Source organism: Dipodomys merriami, unplaced genomic scaffold (genome assembly GCF_024711535.1).
Source record: "Dipodomys merriami isolate MVZ:Mamm:240054 unplaced genomic scaffold, mDipMer1.0.p SCAF_2, whole genome shotgun sequence".
NCBI lineage: Eukaryota > Metazoa > Chordata > Mammalia > Rodentia > Heteromyidae > Dipodomys > Dipodomys merriami.
Window position 1 is genome coordinate 109,117,771 of NW_027203381.1, and position 18,133 is coordinate 109,135,903.

The following is an 18,133-nucleotide window of genomic DNA, read 5'->3' on the forward strand; positions in this document are numbered from 1 at the left end:
CTCTGAACAGATGTATTTGCCTGGAAAAGAGCATTGGGATGTGGACTAGTTTGCATTATTATAGTAAAATACATGAGGCTGCTAAATTATAGAAAGAAAAGTTTTGTTTACTTCACCATTTTTTTATGCTGACCATCTAGACAATATAGTGTTGGCTTGGTGGCTGCTCCTTGTCTGTATCACCTTATGGTGGCCAGATTCCTGTCAGGAGCATATGTTTAGAGAAAGTTAGTGGTTACATTGAGAGAGAGAGAGTGAAAGAGAAAGAGGAAAGAGGGGGGGAGCAAGAAACAGACACAGACACAGAGAGACAGAGGCAGAGAGACAGAGAGAATTCCCCCATTCTGAGTCTACCCCCAATGAACTAGAGACCTTCCATTAAGTCCCACCTCTTAAAGCTCAAGGCATCATCTTGGGGGAAAGGGTGAGGAACAAACACTTATGCATTAACCTTTGCAGGACCTTAAAATTTCCAGACCCCAGGAGGGAACATGAGCATGAATGTGCCTATGGACCCATCATGATGGATGGATGCTGAAATCAGGAAGGTTCCAGAAAAGGATGTGAGGAGGTAATAACAAAAAGCAAGCCAAACTAAATAAAGAGAAACTCATTAAAGCCTTTACATTTTATCCACAGGAGTTGAACATTTATTGTAGAACAATTGAGACTTTTTGTGCTTCTGGAAATGGAAGGGTTTTTTTTTCTCTCCCTTCCCTGAATGGCAGCATGTGGGTGCACTTGGCAGGACCGTCTCCAAACCCACGAGGGAAAATAACCCAGCCAACACAGATCCACCAGATCTGAGATGCTGTGAGAAGTCAGGTTGAACCCAGCCCTTTCTTTAGATACTTGTTTTAGGAAAGGTGCCTCCACACCTCCTCAATGTTATTTTGAATTGAGAATTAGAGTGGGTGCAAAGAATAAAAAGTGGTAATGTATTCCAAAACCCTTACTTATGTTTTCTGGAGGGGAGAGAAACAACCTAGTGGCAGGTGGTAGTGGGAACAGTAAGACCACTGAGTACAGAGTTTAAAGGGACTTCTGTGATATTTCTCCCCAGATGCTGCCCAGGGCTCCCTTAAAGCCAAAACAACTATGAAACTAACTCTTACCCATTCATTAATAAAGCAACATCAATGACTGCCAGTCTTTTCACCACCCTGTCGCTAAAGATTCTTAAGCATTACGTTGTTAGGACAAAGACTGGGTCAGTCCAAAACTTTCCTGGATTTCCTGAGGCTTCTCCTTCACTGGGCCAAACTTGGCTATGGGCTTCTTTCTTTGTTCTGGTAGAACTTGGCAGCATTCTGATGAGTCCAGTTTAACAGAAATGCCCCACCCTTGGTATCTGACGACCCTGATCTTCCAACACCCTGGCTGATTTTTCAGCAATAAATCTGCCAAGTCAGTTTAGTGAGAAAGCCTTTCTCTTTCATGTTTCCTCTTGGCAACTTTCCATGCCCTGTCTCGTCATCCTGCTCCTGAGTGGTAAAACCCTTCTTGCCTTTGTTAGAGTCAAAATTAATTCCAATTTCTCTCCTCACTGCAAGACCCAATACAGTGGTCTCCACACCTATTGTCATTGCCTCCCCTGTTGATAGAGTCTGCCTTACCATCTTTATCAAGTGTCAATAATCTTCTGTTTTCTTTAGCATAAGCATTGGTTGCTTCACCAAGTATGGAACATGTCTATTCTACTACAAGTTTTTGGAGGTTTACTTTCTCTAGAATCCAAGTTTTCAGTATCCCCATAATTATTGAGTTGGGGAGAACATTTTCAATCCTCCCCTCTCCCCCTCAAGCACTGGAAAATACTACTCCTTGAGCTGCTGTTTCATTCCCCATTCCTTCCCTATTTGTTTGCTTACTGTTTTGTATGTTCTTTTGTCTGCATCTTTTTTCTAGCTCTTATGCCAGTTATGTCTTTTGATTTATTCATAGATAAATATTCACCTTTTCCCCATGATTGATCTCCTTTACTTTCTCTGCTTCTTCTGCCTCTGTAATTATTCAGTGCCTTTAAATGGTCCCATTCAATCCGAATCCTTGCTGTAAATACAGTTTCACAGGACAGCAACACTGGACTTGAAACTTCCAGAATTCAAGCCTCCTGAGTAGCTTAGAGGCATAAGCCATGCATGCCTGGCTTTTCACAAGATTTTTCCCCTTTTTTTGGTCAGTTGTAGGGCTTGAACTCTGGGCCTGCTCAAGACTCGCCCTCTACCACTTAGCCACAGCTCCACTTCCTTGGGGAATTAAATATTACCTTAAAAAAAAAAAGATTCTACCACTGAGAAACACAAAAGAAAAAGTTGTACTATTCTGTCTTCCCCTAACACATGATATACGTTTTTTTCTAGATTGATTCCTCCCCTTTTCCCTTCTTCCTCTCTCTCTCTCTTCATCTCTCCTTTTTTTTTTTTTTTGCCTGTTTATCACTGTGAGTTTTGTACTTGGGAGGCAAAGGCAGGAGGATCAGGAGTTGGAGGCCAGTCTGAACCACGTAGCAAATTCAAGTCCAGCCTAGGTTACATAGTGAGACCCTATCTCAAAAGACAGAAAAAGTGGTGGGAGGGAGTTTGGGGGGGGGGTGAGGCAGACTGTGATATTATCAATGGCAGAGCTCCAGTTTCATTACTTATTGTCCCAAATGAGTCACTGTAGCCATGGGTGGGTGGTAAATAAATGATAGAGCCAATTGCTCAAAAATGTCACAAAGTAATTTTGTTTTAAAGTATGTTCCCCCCCTCCCCCCAACCCGTGTTTTTAGGGAAGACCAAAAAACAAAAAAAAGAAAAGAATGAGAGAAAGGAAAGGAAAGGAAAAGAAACTCTCTCTCTCTCTCTCTCTCTCTCTCTCTCTCTCTCTCTCTCTCTCTCTCACACACACACACACACACACACACACACACACAAACACACACACACACACACAAACACACACACACACACACACACGACACCAACAACTTTTAAAGTGTTACAGCTTTTTGGTGACCGCCTGGAGTAACTGCCATTAGCTTGTCCTGAAGTCTACGCCCCTGGTCTCTAGCTCGCGCTCCATCTTTTGCCATTTTTGACTTTCTTTTCAGGACTTCCTGAGGCCTTGGCACCCTTGCCCCTGCCCAAGGGGACTGGACTTTCCTTGCTGTTGCCAAGGCAACGGTAAGGATGCCTCATTCCTCGCTGTTCGGCAGGTCGAAACTCTGGTTGCCTTTGTCCGCAGGGCCGACTGAATTCTTTATGTGTGGACCACTAAATCACCTCCCCTCAATCCAGAACTTCACCCATCATTCTACCCTAACGCACTGGCTTGTAACAAGTCCTTCTCCTGGGAATGGCCTTTACCTAGATCTGTCAGTTCTTTTGAAGGGACCAGACTTTTTTCTTTTTCTTTTTGGTCCCTACGAGTAAATGGGGGGAAATCGCCTTTGTTTAGCCATTGTAAGGCAGCGAACACCAGCGGCCGTCAATTTTAAAGCACGCGACGCGACAGAGCGTTCATAATGGGTTTCCTTTTTAAAAGCACAGTAGACCAAAAATAAACCTGACAAAGGGCAGCTGTAGAGTTTTAACATGTGGAAAACTCCACGGGTAGCAGTTATGTAACTGGAGAGAAACACGATAAATATTTCACACCGTTCCCTGAACTTCCATCTCTGACTTGGGGAGGGGGGGGGGGGAGAAAAAAGACATAGGACACCTTTAACGCTCCCCGAGCACAAAGTGTAGCCAAAGAAGAGGCCAGCTCTGGGGCTAAAAATCTGAGACCTGACTTCCAGCTGGAGACAAAAATTGCCTTTTATTTTTTTAAAAGAATCAAACTTATTTTTTTCTCTCCTGGCGAAGTTCATCTCCATCCAGCAGTTTTTCCCTCCTCGGTTTCATCCACCAGACACTACATTTCAAAAACAAAACAACCCCAAACATCTCCTAGGCTGGAAAAGGAAGTTTTGTGGGGGGTTGTCCCCCCTTTTTTTGGGGGGGGAGATGGAGGAGAGGGGGAAGGAGAGGGACACAGGGCAAGGGAAACTCTCCCACTGGCGCGCGCACCCCACCGCCCCTCCCCGCCCCCACCCGCCCCCGAGCTCCGCGCCCCGGGGACAGCTGCCTGCCCCGCGCGGGACCAGACACAAAGCCGATCAATCCCGGCGGCGGCGCGGGGCCGGGGGGGGGGGGGCGGGGGACCCGCTGCGCGTTCCCTCCCGCCGCTGGCCTCCTGCTGCCCCCTCACTTAGGACCCTGCGGACACCTGCTCCCGCCTCCACGCCCCAGCCCCTCCACTCTTAAGAAGATCGCCCCAGATCGCCGATCCCCCCCCCCACCACACCCCTACTTCCCACTTCCCATCCCAGGGCTGGAAGACCAGCTGAGCCAGCAGCCCAGCCAGGGAAACTGACATCCCAGCAAGACCCGCCTCTATCCACCCCCCCTACTCCCCAAGAGTTCAGCGTCGCCCCCACCCCAGCCCACTCCCGCCCGGCCTCCGGTACTCCAGCCGCCCCGAACCCCTCGACCTCCGCGTGGAGCCTGCAGCCTTCCGGGGAAGATGGCGAGGGGGAGCCGCCACCGCCTCCTCCTGCTGCTCCTTCGCTACCTGGTGGTCGCCCTGGGCTGTAAGTTGCTCGGGTACCTCCTACACCCCTCTCCCACCCCCACCCCCGGCTTGGATCAATCTCTCTCCATCCCCCCCCATCTTTGTCCCCCCCCAGCCCACGACGCGGTGCTCCCCGACGGCTCCCCGCGCTGCTCGGGGCAGCGCTGGGTGTTTGGAGCGCAGTGGGAGCGGGCTGGAGGGGCGGGGGGGGGGGGGCTGGGGTTCTCCTACATGGTGGTTTGCTTGTTTGATCGTTCTAGTTCGAGAAAATCAAGGGCTCCCCACTTAGCGGACTCTCTCTGTGTCTCTGTCTCTCTGTCTCTCTGTCTCTGTCTGTCTGTCTGTCTGTCTGTCTGTCTGTCTGTCTGTCTGTCTGTCTGTCTGTCTCTCTCTCTCTCTCTCTCTCTCTCTCTCTCTCTCTCTCTCTCTCTCTCTCTCTCTCTCTCTCTCTCTCTCTCTCTCGTAAAGTTGGGGGAAGTTTGAAAGACGCAGGGACGTGATGCGAATGCAAAGGTCGCCACCTACTCCTGAAGATGCGGAGAACTCTGGAAAGATGGCATCGCCCGGGGCCCGCGGGCGGAGAGGGGGCTGGGAGGGGGGGGCGGGCAGAGGGATTCTGGCTCCCCAGGGTCCCGAGTGAGCTGGGGACGCGCGGGGCACTCGTGAGGCCGGGCGGGGGTGGGGGTGGGGGACAAGGTCGTGCTGCGGGGCCAGAATTGCTTTGCCCCCCTCCACCTGCACCCCGGACGCCGAGCTGGCCGGGGCGGGAGGGGGACAGCACAGCGGTGTCCTGAAGCCAGGCTGGCCGGAGGGTTTCCAGCAGGCTTTCCCAGCAGCCCAAACTCACGGATGCCTTAACATGCGTTTCTTCGCGTTACACTTTTTTTTTTTTTTTTTAAGAAAATGCAGGAGATTACAGTAGATCCTTCAGTGACAAAGTCTCAAGGTCTGGCTTTTGCTTTTCCTTTCGTTTTTTTCTCCTCCCCCCTTTTGTTCTTCCTTTCCATCTCTCACACTTTTTCCCCCCTCTAAAGTGACTTACTCTTGATATTTAGGTTCTGGTGATTTCATACTTACAAGACTTAACCTTCCAGATGAACATCATCGGTCACAATGCCATGACTTTTCCTCACCTGCTCATGACACAAGTTATCACTGCTCAGGGGATGGGCACAAAGGAGCAAGGGTCATAAAGGAATGTGCCAAATCAGAAAGGCAAAGTTCCCCAGTGAAACATTTAGGCGATTTTGAAACACTCATTGGCATCATTAGGCGCATTCTCTCTCTGAGCACACAGAAAGAAGCGAGTTCAGACTGACAGGCAGGCTGGGGGAATTGTAATAGAAACTGGTAAGGACAGTTGTGTGTGCGTTGAAATCTCCTATTTCACATTTAAAAACAGACAACCTTGGCTTTACTGTAGGAAATTAATTTTCTCTGTTATTCCTGTTCTAGCCTCAAAATAGAAACAATACATGGTTAAGTTAGAAGTTGAGACCAAGAAAACAGCCAGGAGGAAAACAAAAGCTTCCATGATGGGCCGATGCTGCTATTTCCAATCCTGATTCTTATAAAGGATTATTATTTTAGAAGCAGCTCCATATTGCTTCTGGGATGCCAAGAAGTCTAACATTGTCAGAATGTTTTCTCCTTTTCCTTTCCTCTTTAATATTAAAACATATTGTTTTAGTACTATTATTCTTGGATAAGATTTAAAATGTCAACCAACAGTAGAAATAATAGAGTCACATAGTATTGTACTAAATTAAATTAAAAATTCATATTTCAAACATTGCAAATGGAATTTAGAGTGCACATAGTCCTCACGCCCAGTGTCCTCTATTTGTAGTACCTTATATTAGTATGGAACACTTGGCTCAGATTTTTCTCATTCTCACCTAATATCCTTTTCTGTTCCAAGAATCTATTCCATCCAGGATACCAGACCCTACTTGATTGTCTGGTCTCCCTGGGCAACTCTGAGTTGTGGCACCTTTCCAGATTTGTTTTGTTATCTTGATACACTTAAAGAGCTCTGGCTAAGCATTTTGTAGACTATCCCTTAACTGAACCTTTACTCATGACTTATGTGTGTGTGTGTGTGTGTGTGTGTGTGTGTGTTGGCTGGGGGGGTGGCAATCATGGAGGCAAAGTACCATTTTAATCCTTTCATATTGACTTACCACAATGGGTGCTAAAGCCTTGATCATGTGGCTGAGGTAGTGTATGTCAACTTTGTCCACAGATCACCTCCCACTCTGTCCTCATGTCCAGACTACACTTGATAGAAGGAAAATGGGCAAAACTACTTGAAGATGGAATATCTCTGTGAATGATTTGGAATTCTTATGCATGGGAGAGCCACTCTTGCTTAGTTATCTGCTTAGTCACTTACTTTCATATCAACATGGGCTCATACAATTTTATAATTTGGTTAATAATCCATTATTTACTTACTTTATTACTTTATTTTTTTGTGCCAGTCCTGGGGTTTGGCCTCAGGACCTGAATGCTGTCCCTGGGTTTTTGTACTCAAGACCAGCACTCTACCACTTGAGCCACTTTTCTTTCAGCATTTTTTTGGGTGTTAACTGGAGATGGAGAATCTCATGGACTTTACCTGGGTTGCCTTAAAACTTCAATTCTCAGGTCTGAGCCTCCTGAGTACTGAGGATTACAGGGGTGAGTCCATGGTTCCTGGCCTATTTTAGTTACTAATGGCATAAGGTTTGTTATGTTGTGATTCCATGCTCATCTTTTCAGAATTCCTCTCAAATATTCTTTTCATCCCCAAACTATCATTTATAATGACAAGTAGAGGGCTATTCCATTATTTGTACTATTGGTCAACTTGTTAAATATTCTTATTAATCTAGAGGGGTTTTTTGTTAGTTATCCTGTCATTTTGAGTGTGAGTGCAGTATCTGTTGATATATTGATATTTATTTTCTGCCAGCTTTTTTTTTTTTACTGTACCAAAATATCTGAGACAACTTACAAAAGGTCTGTTTTAGGGTACAGTTTGGGAGGTTGAGGTTCACAGTGAGCTGGTCTCATTTCATTGGGGCCTGCAGTGCTGCAGCACATATGATAGGAGGCATGGGGTGGAGCAGTAAAGTTCCTCATGTGACTGGGACACAAAAGAGAGAGAAAAGAGTAGGTCTCACCATGTGCTTCAAGGGCATGCCCTAATGGCTGGAAGAATGCCCGCTGTGTTCCACCTGTTCAAGGTTTTGCTACCTTCCTGTAGTGCTACAGGTTGGGGACCAGGCTTTTAGCACGTCGGGCTTTGGGGGACACTTAATTCAAACCATAACAATTAAATTGCATTTTTCTTTCCTTCTCCACTGAGGAAGAAACTTCTCGAGCTTTGTTCACTCCCATTCTGTCTAGGGAGCAAAGTATCTGGTTGATAGCACATCTGAGCATCTAACTTGTTGGCTAGATTGTATCTTATTCCATCAGACTACTATAACAACAACAACAACAACAACAACAAACCCCAACACATAAACTGGTTAGATTATAAGCAATAAAAATTTGTTTCTCCAAGTTGTGGAGGATGGAAGTCCACCATCAAGGAAAGGACAGTTTCAAGGTCTGAAGAGGTTCAATGTCTGAACCCACTTCTGGTTCATCAATATCTCCTTTTCATTGCATCTTATGTAGTAGAAGGATTGGTGAGCTCTTTGGGGCCTGTCTACGAAGGGCACTAATCCCATTCTTGAGGACTCCACCCTCATGACCTAATCACCTCTCAACTCCCTATATCACAATATTATCCCATCGGTAAAAGGGTTTCAACTTTTGAGAACATAAATTGTTACAAAAAGTAAGGTAGAAAGACAAAATGTATGCATGGAATTAATGATTGCAATGTAAATCACTAAGCACCAGCTTCATGTTGAAGTTGGAGCTAAAGTGATAGCTCAAAATACTAAGGATGAGTATTCAGTGACAGCGGTAGGCTGTCATGATCTGGGCAAAGAGTTGAGCATGAGTGAAAGCAGTTCTGGCTGGTAGCAGCTAACATCTTCAGTTATGGACCAGAACACAAGCCAGATATTTGGCCTGACTCTAATCTCTCACAAATGGATCAGGACTATAAGAGGAAAGAGAGGTCTTCTGGATCTTTTGTAAAAATCACAAAGTAGAAATGACGCAAAATAGCACCCCAGGAGACCAAAGCCAGGAAAATCCTGCCTTCTGTAAACATTATTAAGAACAAAGCACCATAGTCAATTTGCAGAATAGAACAGGTTCCAGCCTGGCAGAGTCTCAATTGTCTGATGTACATAAAGGTCAAAATGGGCTTGTTGGTAGGCCTGATAACCATTTTAACACTATGATAGAGGTTATGGGTTGTTTTCTTTTAAGTAATCCAAACAAAACTTTAGCCTGAAAAGAACAATGAGTGCTATGTGGCTGAGAATATCCTTTATCCTTCCACCTGAGGGGTGGAGGAGTAGAAGTCCATGAGGGTTTACAGATGTTCACAGATATTCATCACACATGCTCAGCCTTGGTATAGTTTATGTGTAAGACTATAGGAAAGAGTCTTTAATGAAAACTTCACTTCCTGTTTCACCAGAAACTTGTCCAGGTTGTGATTTAAAATAACATTTGTTTGCATCCCTTCATCTCACCATGACATATTAAGATATCCTGACTGCCAGGCTGATAGTTAGAGGAAGCTGAGAGAGAGGATGGAAAGAGAAATGGGAATCTGAATCAGGCACTTCTTTTTGAAAAGGATGACAAAGAACTCTTAAAACTTAAGCACTATTTTCGTGGATGGCCTTACTTGTCAAGAAGGCTGGAAACTCAGATAACCCCACTAGATTTCTATCGCTTTAAAAACAAAAGGTCACACACTGTACAATAGAAATGTATTGAGGTTCTGGAGGTCAGAAGTCTGAAATAGTCTCATTGGGCTAAAATCAAGCTATTGGGCCTTGTCCATCCATCTTCTAGAGTCCACCCATTCCTTCATGGCCTATTCCTTCACCTTCAAAGCCAGTGATGTCCAGATACCATCTCTGGTTCTCATTCTTTCACTTGAAATTCCATGTAGTCTACCTGGGTATAATTTACCCATTTCAAGGTCAACCAGTTGACAACTTTAATTAAATCTACACAGCCTTAATTCTATTGGTTGTATAAAGTAAAGGTATTTTAGACTCTGGGGAATGGGGTATAGATATAGGTGCATAGCCACAGTGTAATCAGTGTCATGGCCAAGATTAATTTCGAGGGTATATGGCAACCATACCTTTCACCCTTAGATTCAAGTTCACAGTGAAAAAGAACTATTTCCTTGTATTTCAGGTTACACAGTGCAGTGGAAAAGAACACAAACTCTGAGTGAGACCAGTGGTGTGGTCTTATACCACTTATTTAACTTCTGTGCACTCTTCTCTTCTGGATTGGGATACCACCCATGATAGTGTTGGATTAAACATGTTGATATGTACAACACACTTGGAAAACAGAGGATGTGGTCAGTCAGATTTGCTTTTCCAAGAGAACCCATTGAGTTAAGTAGAAGAATGGACAGGTTGGAGTGACTGAGGAGTTAGCAATTATTAGTATAAGCATTTATATAGTTTATTGCAGTTATTGCACAATTGTGTAACTATACATATTTATTACTCACAGAGAATTGTCTCCTATTTGCAAAATAGTTAAATATTATTAGGATCTTGAAAATTTGTGCTTAGAGAATCTTTCTCCCTCTCCCCTCCTCTCTCCCTTCTTCCACCTATTTTTTTCTGTCTCTCCTCCATGGTATGAAAACCAGAACCTGGCAGCATTTGCTTACTCTACCACTGAGTTCTCCCATCCGCTAAGGATTTTTCATTTTCTTTTGGTTAGTGCTGACTTCTGAGCAGAAATTTAAAAAGTATTGCAGTATACATTTCTTTAAATGGGCTGGGATGTATGGCTTAAGTGGCAGAGTCCTGTCTAGCAAGCAAGGTCCTGAGTTCAAACTCCTAGTATCTCCAAAAGGGAAGGGAGTGAAAAGCAAAAAGAAATGTTAGTTCTTTTAGTTGCTAATCATCTCCTTTTAGTATTATTCCCTTTTCTATGCCTGGAGTTATCTTCCTTCAACATCAGTTTAAATGTTTCCAAAAATTTCCTGGGTTTACATCCTTAGGACAGTTTGATGGGTTGCAGTGATTTTTTTTCTGCTATCAAGTGTGTGTGTGTGTGTGTGTGTGTGTGTGTGTGTGTGTGTGTGTGTGTGTGTGTGTGTGTGTACATAAGGTGGGAGAGGGAGAAAGGGAAGCAGAAAGGGAGAGGAAGAGGGATTTGCTCACATGATTGTTGCTGGCAGAACCATAAAACCCTAATCTTTGGATCTTCAGGCCAGTGAATGAGTGGGTAGTCAGTGTTCTCCAGTTTGAATTGTTCCTTCAGTTCATGAGCAAAGAAGCCAAGAACTGTACTGGATCTAGTCCACTGTCCACTGTCTTGGCTCAAAATACCCTGTGCAAGAATCCTCATGGGTTTGAGACAGCAATTTTGGTTCTTCACTGGAAAAGAGGGGAGGACTGAGTCAGTCTCTCTCTGTTTCTCTCTCTGTCTCTATCTCTGTCTCTGTCTCTGTCTCTGTCTCTCTTTCTCTCATTTCCTTCCTTCCTTCCTTCCTTCCTTCCTTTCTCCCTTCCTTCCTTCCTTCCTTCCTTCCTTCCTTTCTTTCTTCCTTCCTTCCTTCCTTCCTTCTTTCCTTTCTTGCTTCTTTCCTTTCTTGCTTCCTTCCTTCCCTTCCTTCTTTCTTTTATCTTTCTATCTTTATCCCTTCCTTCCCCTCTCTGTACCTCACTCTTTTTAGTATATAACTAAACTCAGAGAAGACAGGGACACTAGCACTAGCTAAGAATTGCAGAGAAGTGCAAATGGGCGCTAATTTTAAAGGAGATCAAAGCAATAGTGACCACAAATAAAAAAGAACATGGTAAGCTACTGGGAAAGTGCTAATTTTGAAAAGAGAGAAGGGTGTTTATGTTTTTAAAATGGTCCAGAGGCACCTTAAAATAGAAATGGATGCTGATTAGCAGAACTGACACCATCCTGGAACAAACTATGACTCAAGCACCTTATTTGTCTAATAACAAACTCACAGCTATATATTACAAAACTATTTACATCTATATAATTCCATAGGAAGTGTGAGATCATTTTGGTCCATAAGGTGATTTTTGTACCAGAACAAGTCAGCTTCTTTTGTACCTTGAGTGTGTGTGTGTGTGTAAGTATGTGTGTGTGTTTATGCCACTTGACCTCAATACAGTGTCTCTACTTTACAACCTGCATTGTTCTCTGTTATTATTATCATTATTAATGTTCTTCACATGGCCAGATCCAATTTTAAAATCTTTGAAGCTTCTCTTTGACTTTCCATCTCATCCAATTCCTCAAAGCAGAAGTCTACAATCTGTTATATGCCAGTGTTCTTGGTGTATTTCTATTCTCCTAAGGCTCACACAAGGCTACATAGTTATAATGCTTCTCCTTCTCTTTGAATTGTGGGATTTTTGAATCTAAAGACATCCTTGGGCCTTCTTACCTAGCCTCGGGCCTGGCACACAGTAGTTGTTTAATAATTAGTTAAATAAAATCAGGTAACGTGAAGATTACTTGTTAGCATCACATAATTACATTACTATTTAATAATAAATAGTACAGAGATAGTAAATAGACATAGATAAACTTAATAATCTATGTTGAGTGTGTAACTACTCTCTCTGGAGCTCTTGTTTCCCCTTATTAACTCTGGCCTCCCTGGAGTTACAAGACATAGATTGATTGGTGTATCTTAATATTTTTAAGAAATTATGCTAATAGCTCAATGCTTCTATTGTTAAAACATATAAACTCCTCTTGAACATCTAAATACTGACCAAAACCTCCGATGAAGCTGGGAGGCTGAGATCCGAGGATTGCTGTTTGAAGCCAGCCTGAGCAGGGTGGCTTCCAATTAAGCAGCAAAAAGCTAGATGGAAGTGGTGCGGTTGCTCAAGTGGGAGAGCACCAGCCTTCAGTGAAAAAACTACGAGACAGCGTTCAGGCTCAAGATTACCTATAGACATGGGAGAATTGTAAAAATCATTCTCTAGAATGGTGCTCCAGACCCTCCTCTCATGGTCACATCTCTCAATTGAGATCAGAGCAATACATGACCCATAATGGGCTAAAGTTTATTGAGTGATGAGAAGATAGAGCCTGATAAAGTGATCTTTATTTTCAGACCAAAGGTACTTACTTCTCTTGGGCATTCTGTCAGATATTTCCAGTATCTCCTTGTGAGTTCTTGGTAACTGCTGCTTAACATGGAGGAACACTTGTTCTGGATCTAGAGGACTCATCTCCTCAGACCCAAGGTGTCATCTACCAGATCAGTGTTAGATGAGATCTAGCCTGAGAATTGCAGCCTGTTCTCCTATCCCAGAGGATAGGAGTTGGAATGTTTGGAAAATCATGTCTGCAGCAGCATCTGCAAACTTTTTTTTTAAGACATATTCTACTTCCTTTACAAAAAGTACTGCTTCAATATAAGCTTTTGGTTAGAAATATGTGTATATATATGCATTTCTGTAATAACTCATTGCAGTAATTATAAAACTGCACAGAATAAATGTCAAATTAATGGGAAAACTGAAAAATAAACAAACAATAATACTCTTGGTAGGGGAAAATATGAAATTATAATAGCCCAGAACTACATTACTGTGTAACTTGTAGAATTAAGACACTGCAGGATATCACATGAATAGACAACTAATGGATAGGATTTAGCCCAACTTCTCTTGGAAATTCACGTGTACACATATGCCTATCTGGTTGTATCTGAAATCAAGGAAGATGTTTAAGATTGGTATAGTTACAGTTATATCTGTTTGAGGAAAAAATACATGTGAAGTTGGCAGTGTCCTTGAAAATAAGTTCCAAATAGACTGGAGATCTAAATACTAGTAAATATATGAATAGAATCACATTCCCTCCCTCCAAAAACACAAACAAAATAATTAAGGGAAGAATTCTTGTGAACTATAAATATGAGAAAATAATCTGAGCTAGATACCAGGGCTCATGCCTATAAACCTAGCTACTGAGGAAGCTGAGATCTGGGCATCATGATTGGAGGCCAGCCTAGGCCGAAAAGTTTGTGAGGCTTTGTCCACAGTTATCTAACACACACACACACACACACACACACACACACACACACACACACACACACACACACACACACACACACACATTTGTGAGCATCTGCATTGAAAAACATAAAGGCAGAATAAATAATCCAGTGGTGAATTATGTAGCCTTGAAGGAATGAAGGTGAGCTATGTACCAGGATCTCTGGGGAGAGTGAACAAGGTGAAGAACAGTCAAATGCAGAACACAACATCTTGTGAAATAAAGAAAAGAATATTGAAAGGCTGAATGAAAACTATCAACAGTGGGTGGAGGGGACAAATGGAAAACACTATTCTTCCTATTATTCAATACATAGATTCAGTTTTGAAAATGTAAATATTTTACTTCAAAAAATTTTTCAGAATCACAAAAGCAGCTTTCTCTAAAGCTTGAAAACCAAATGAATTTAGTGTAAGTCAAATGAGTGATATAACCAGGGATATATGCCAGTTTGAGTTGGAAACATAATATTCTGTTATATACCAGAATATGTTTTAAGGACAGATATAATTGTAAAGATATACTGAAATTTAGTAAGTTATTTTTGAGCATTGGGGTGTGAACTCAGGACCTTACGTTTGCCTGTCAGGTGTTTTACCACTTGAGTCATGCTCCAGCTCTAGAACTTTAGTAATTTAAAATAGTAGTTTTGTTATTGTGAAATGACATCAGTATGTTGCAAGATAATGTAAACAATTAAGTATACTAATGCCCACAGTAGTAGATTATAGTGTAAGAAAAGATATATGAATAAAGTTTTACAGAGTTAAGTGAGAGTCCTACAATGTTGAGTTTGAATTAGAAATATCAGTAAAGGTCATAATCCTGTATGTATTTATTTATTTATATTTATTTATTTGTTTATATTTATCTTGAACTGGTCGTGGGGCTTGAACTCAGGGCCTGGATGCTGTCTCAGCCTTTTTGCTCAAAACAAGCACTTAAGCCACAGCTCCACTTCCAGTGTTTTGGTGGTTAATTGGAGTAAAAATCCCACAGGCTTTCCTACCTAGGTTGACTTTGAACTGTGATTCACTGACCTTAGACACCAGAGCCTGGCTCTTATTTCCTCTTTTCACTTCCCTTCCTATCTCTGACTACTAAAGAAATTTAGAAGAAGCCATAGCAACTTGTATTAGTCAGATTTGATTAAGTAACAGCCTTAAAAAAAATAAAACCCTGGTAATTGGGCTGGGACTGTGGTTCAGTGGTAGAGTGCTTGCTTGCCTAGCGTGCATGAAGCCATGGCTTCGATGCCTCAGTACCACATAAACAGAAAAAGACGGAAGTGGCGCTGTGGCTCAAGTGGTAGAGTGCTAGCCTTGAGCAAAAAGAAGCTCAGGGACAGTGTGCAGGCTCTGAGTTCAAGCCCCAGAACTGGCAAAAAAGAAAATCATAGTAGTTTGCAACATCATCATCATCATCATCATCATCATCATCAGTATATTATTATTAGTAGTAGTAGTAGTAACAGCAGCAGCAGCAGCAGCAGCAGCAGCAGTATTTTGCTTGTGTTCATTTTGGTGACTTCAGGTCTGCTGCTAAGTTTTTGTCTTCTTATTTTAGGGTCCAGACTGAACGAGTGACATTGTTTGGGAACAGTGAGTGATAGACCTAAACCATGTAATGAGAGTTTTTTTGTTGATTTATTTTGTTTTGTTTGAAACAAAATCTTGCTGTGTGGCCCAGGCTGATCTCCAATTATGTCCTCTTGCCTCAGACTTTCAAGTGAAGTGAAATTACAGGTGTTTCCAAATGACCAGCCATTCTATTTTATTTTATTTTATTTTATTTTTGTTGGTTGTGGGGCTTGAACTCTAGGCCTGGGCATGGTCCCTCAGCTTTTCAGCTCAAGGCAAGTGTTCTACCACTTGAGCCACAGCACTACTTCTATTTTTGTGATGGTTATTTGGAGATAAGAATCTCACAGACTTTTCTGCCTGGGCTGGCTTTGAACTGCTACCCTCAGATCTCAGCCTCCTGAGTAGCTAGCATTACAGGCACCAGCCACTGGTTCCCGGCCTTGTCCAGCCATTCTTAAAGCTTATACAGGATATTTTAGTTGCACTAGAAAGCAACAAAGACAAATGAGATTATATCTCAGGGACTGAGGAATCCACATAAAATTCTCTTGGAATTAAGATTAACCTTTGTAGAGAATCTCAAGAATTAAAGAAAGAAGAGGCCTGAGGAGGCTTGCTCCCTCCATCTATGAGGAGCTGGCCCTTACCAGACACCAAGTCTGCCAGCCCTCCTGGAACTTCCCAGCCTGTTTATAAACTACCCAGACTATGCTCATTTATAATAGCACCAAGAAGGGATTAAGTCAGCAAGTTTCCTGGAAATATATGAAATCTATGTTCTCTTAAACTATTTGTCTTAACCAAGGTGGCTTGTATAATAAACACAAAGTGTGTTTAAATTGTGTTTAGTCAGTTTCATCTAATCAATTTTATACAGAAGAATAAGCTTTATTTCAAACAACAAAACCCTATCATCAACTAGAACTGCAAGGTCTGGGGTAATACAGCAAAGGCTATCAGTAAAAGTTCAATCTACAGCAGCTACATTTTGCTTTGCATGTCAGTGGCCTTTCCAGTACATTTCTTCTGAAAGGGATTTGAATATTTTATCTTCTAAAATGTAATCCACCAGATAAATATATCTGCCAGATAGTGCATGTCACCTACATAGACTGGAAAGCAAGAACAGATAACTATAAAAAGAGTTGGGTAAATTTGTAAAAAATGTAAAATGTCTCCTTGTATTTATTTAATAGAGACCAGTTTGCTCAAACCTCTCTCATCAATCCTCTAACTTAAAAAAATATTAGAGGGTCAGGGTATAAACCAGCATTTCAAACTTTTGAGGGGTACCAGAGGCAGGACTGAGTCCCAATCCCATGTTAGAAAACGTGGCATGAGGACTATGCTGGGAACTATGCTGGGAACTGTAAGGCATAGTAGATGGCTGAAGAAGTTTCAGGGCCAATGAAAATGTTCTTTCTGGTGTTCATTCCGCAATGTAAAGGCACTAGATGGGAAGGAGGAAGTCACTACCTCTGTCTTATTGCATATGGATTTTCAGTCAGGAGACAGCATCTTGCATGACTTTGTAAGGATGGCAATTATTTCTTTCATAATAAGACAATAATTTAAATGCTGCATTTAGAAAGTGGTGAAAAGCTTAAAGATCTTTATGTGTTCTTAAAATACTGTTGACCATTTGTTAGGTTGGAAGCATAACTGCCCCTATTCACATGAATAAATGCCTTCCACATTCACAACTCAAAATGCAAAGCAGCATTGACCTGAAGCATAAGCTATTAGCATGTAATAAATAAATATTTCATGATCTGAAAAGAAAATGTAACAAATTGAGCTGGACACCACTGGCACATGCTTGTAATCTTAGCTACTCAGGAGGCTGAGAAACAAAGATCACAGCTCAAAGCCATCTCTGGCAGGAAGATCCATGAGACTCTTATCTCTAATAACCACCAAAAAGAAAAAGAAAACCAGAAGTGGAGCTGGGACTCAAGTAGTAGAGCATTAGCCTTAAGCAAAAAGCTCAGGGACATAGCCCTGGCCATGAGTTCAGGACAAACACACACACACACACACACACACACACACACACACACACACACACACACACACACACACACACACACACACACACACACACACACACACACACACACACACACACCCCTAAGTGGATAGGTTACCTAAATATAATTACATTTATTATTGTGAAGGAGTTACCATGCAATTTCATTACCCTTAAGAACATCACAGGTTGTTCAAAACACATCTTATTTAAAAATTAATTTTAAAAGAAAATATAAACAAAGATAAATACTTTTATGTCCTAAACTTTCTTAACTGTATGTGATTTCTTTAAATTGCTTTATGTTGTCTGACAACAAGACATGGCATTTTTCTCTGAAATAAAATATAACTTTTTTTTAGTTAATTTCCTTGGCACTACTTTGCAATTTCTTTTGTCTTGTATGTCCGTCCAACTTTAGTTTCTATGGGAACTGGATCAATGAGAAAGTATTTGGAACTTTTTTTAAACTATTGTCTTGTATTTCTAATTTGGGTTCAGTCATTTGTAGTTTAAAAAATATGTCTGTTTTTGTGTTATATCTTTGAGAAAATCAGGTTAACTATTCCATGATATGTTTGTAATTTCATAGATTTTTTTTGTTGTTGAAAGGATTGGGTCAGGTTGCTTCAAGATGATTTAAAATATTTTAGGCATACTAAACTTGGTAAGGAAGAAGACTCAAGATAGTATACTCAAGACAAGTATTAATTAAACA

The 18,133-nt window shown here is 41.9% G+C and overlaps 1 protein-coding gene across 1 annotated transcript in view; it reads left to right on the forward strand.

The window, feature by feature from the left end:
- Positions 1-4,158: 4,158 nt before the first annotated feature.
- Jam2 (junctional adhesion molecule 2) overlaps positions 4,159-18,133 on the forward strand; it is a 58,925-nt gene continuing 44,950 nt past the window's right edge. The window contains exon 1 of the mRNA XM_070030508.1: positions 4,159-4,618. Coding sequence (XP_069886609.1) covers positions 4,552-4,618 — 67 coding nt within the window. The 5' untranslated portion in view covers positions 4,159-4,551. The remainder of the gene's footprint in view (positions 4,619-18,133) is intronic.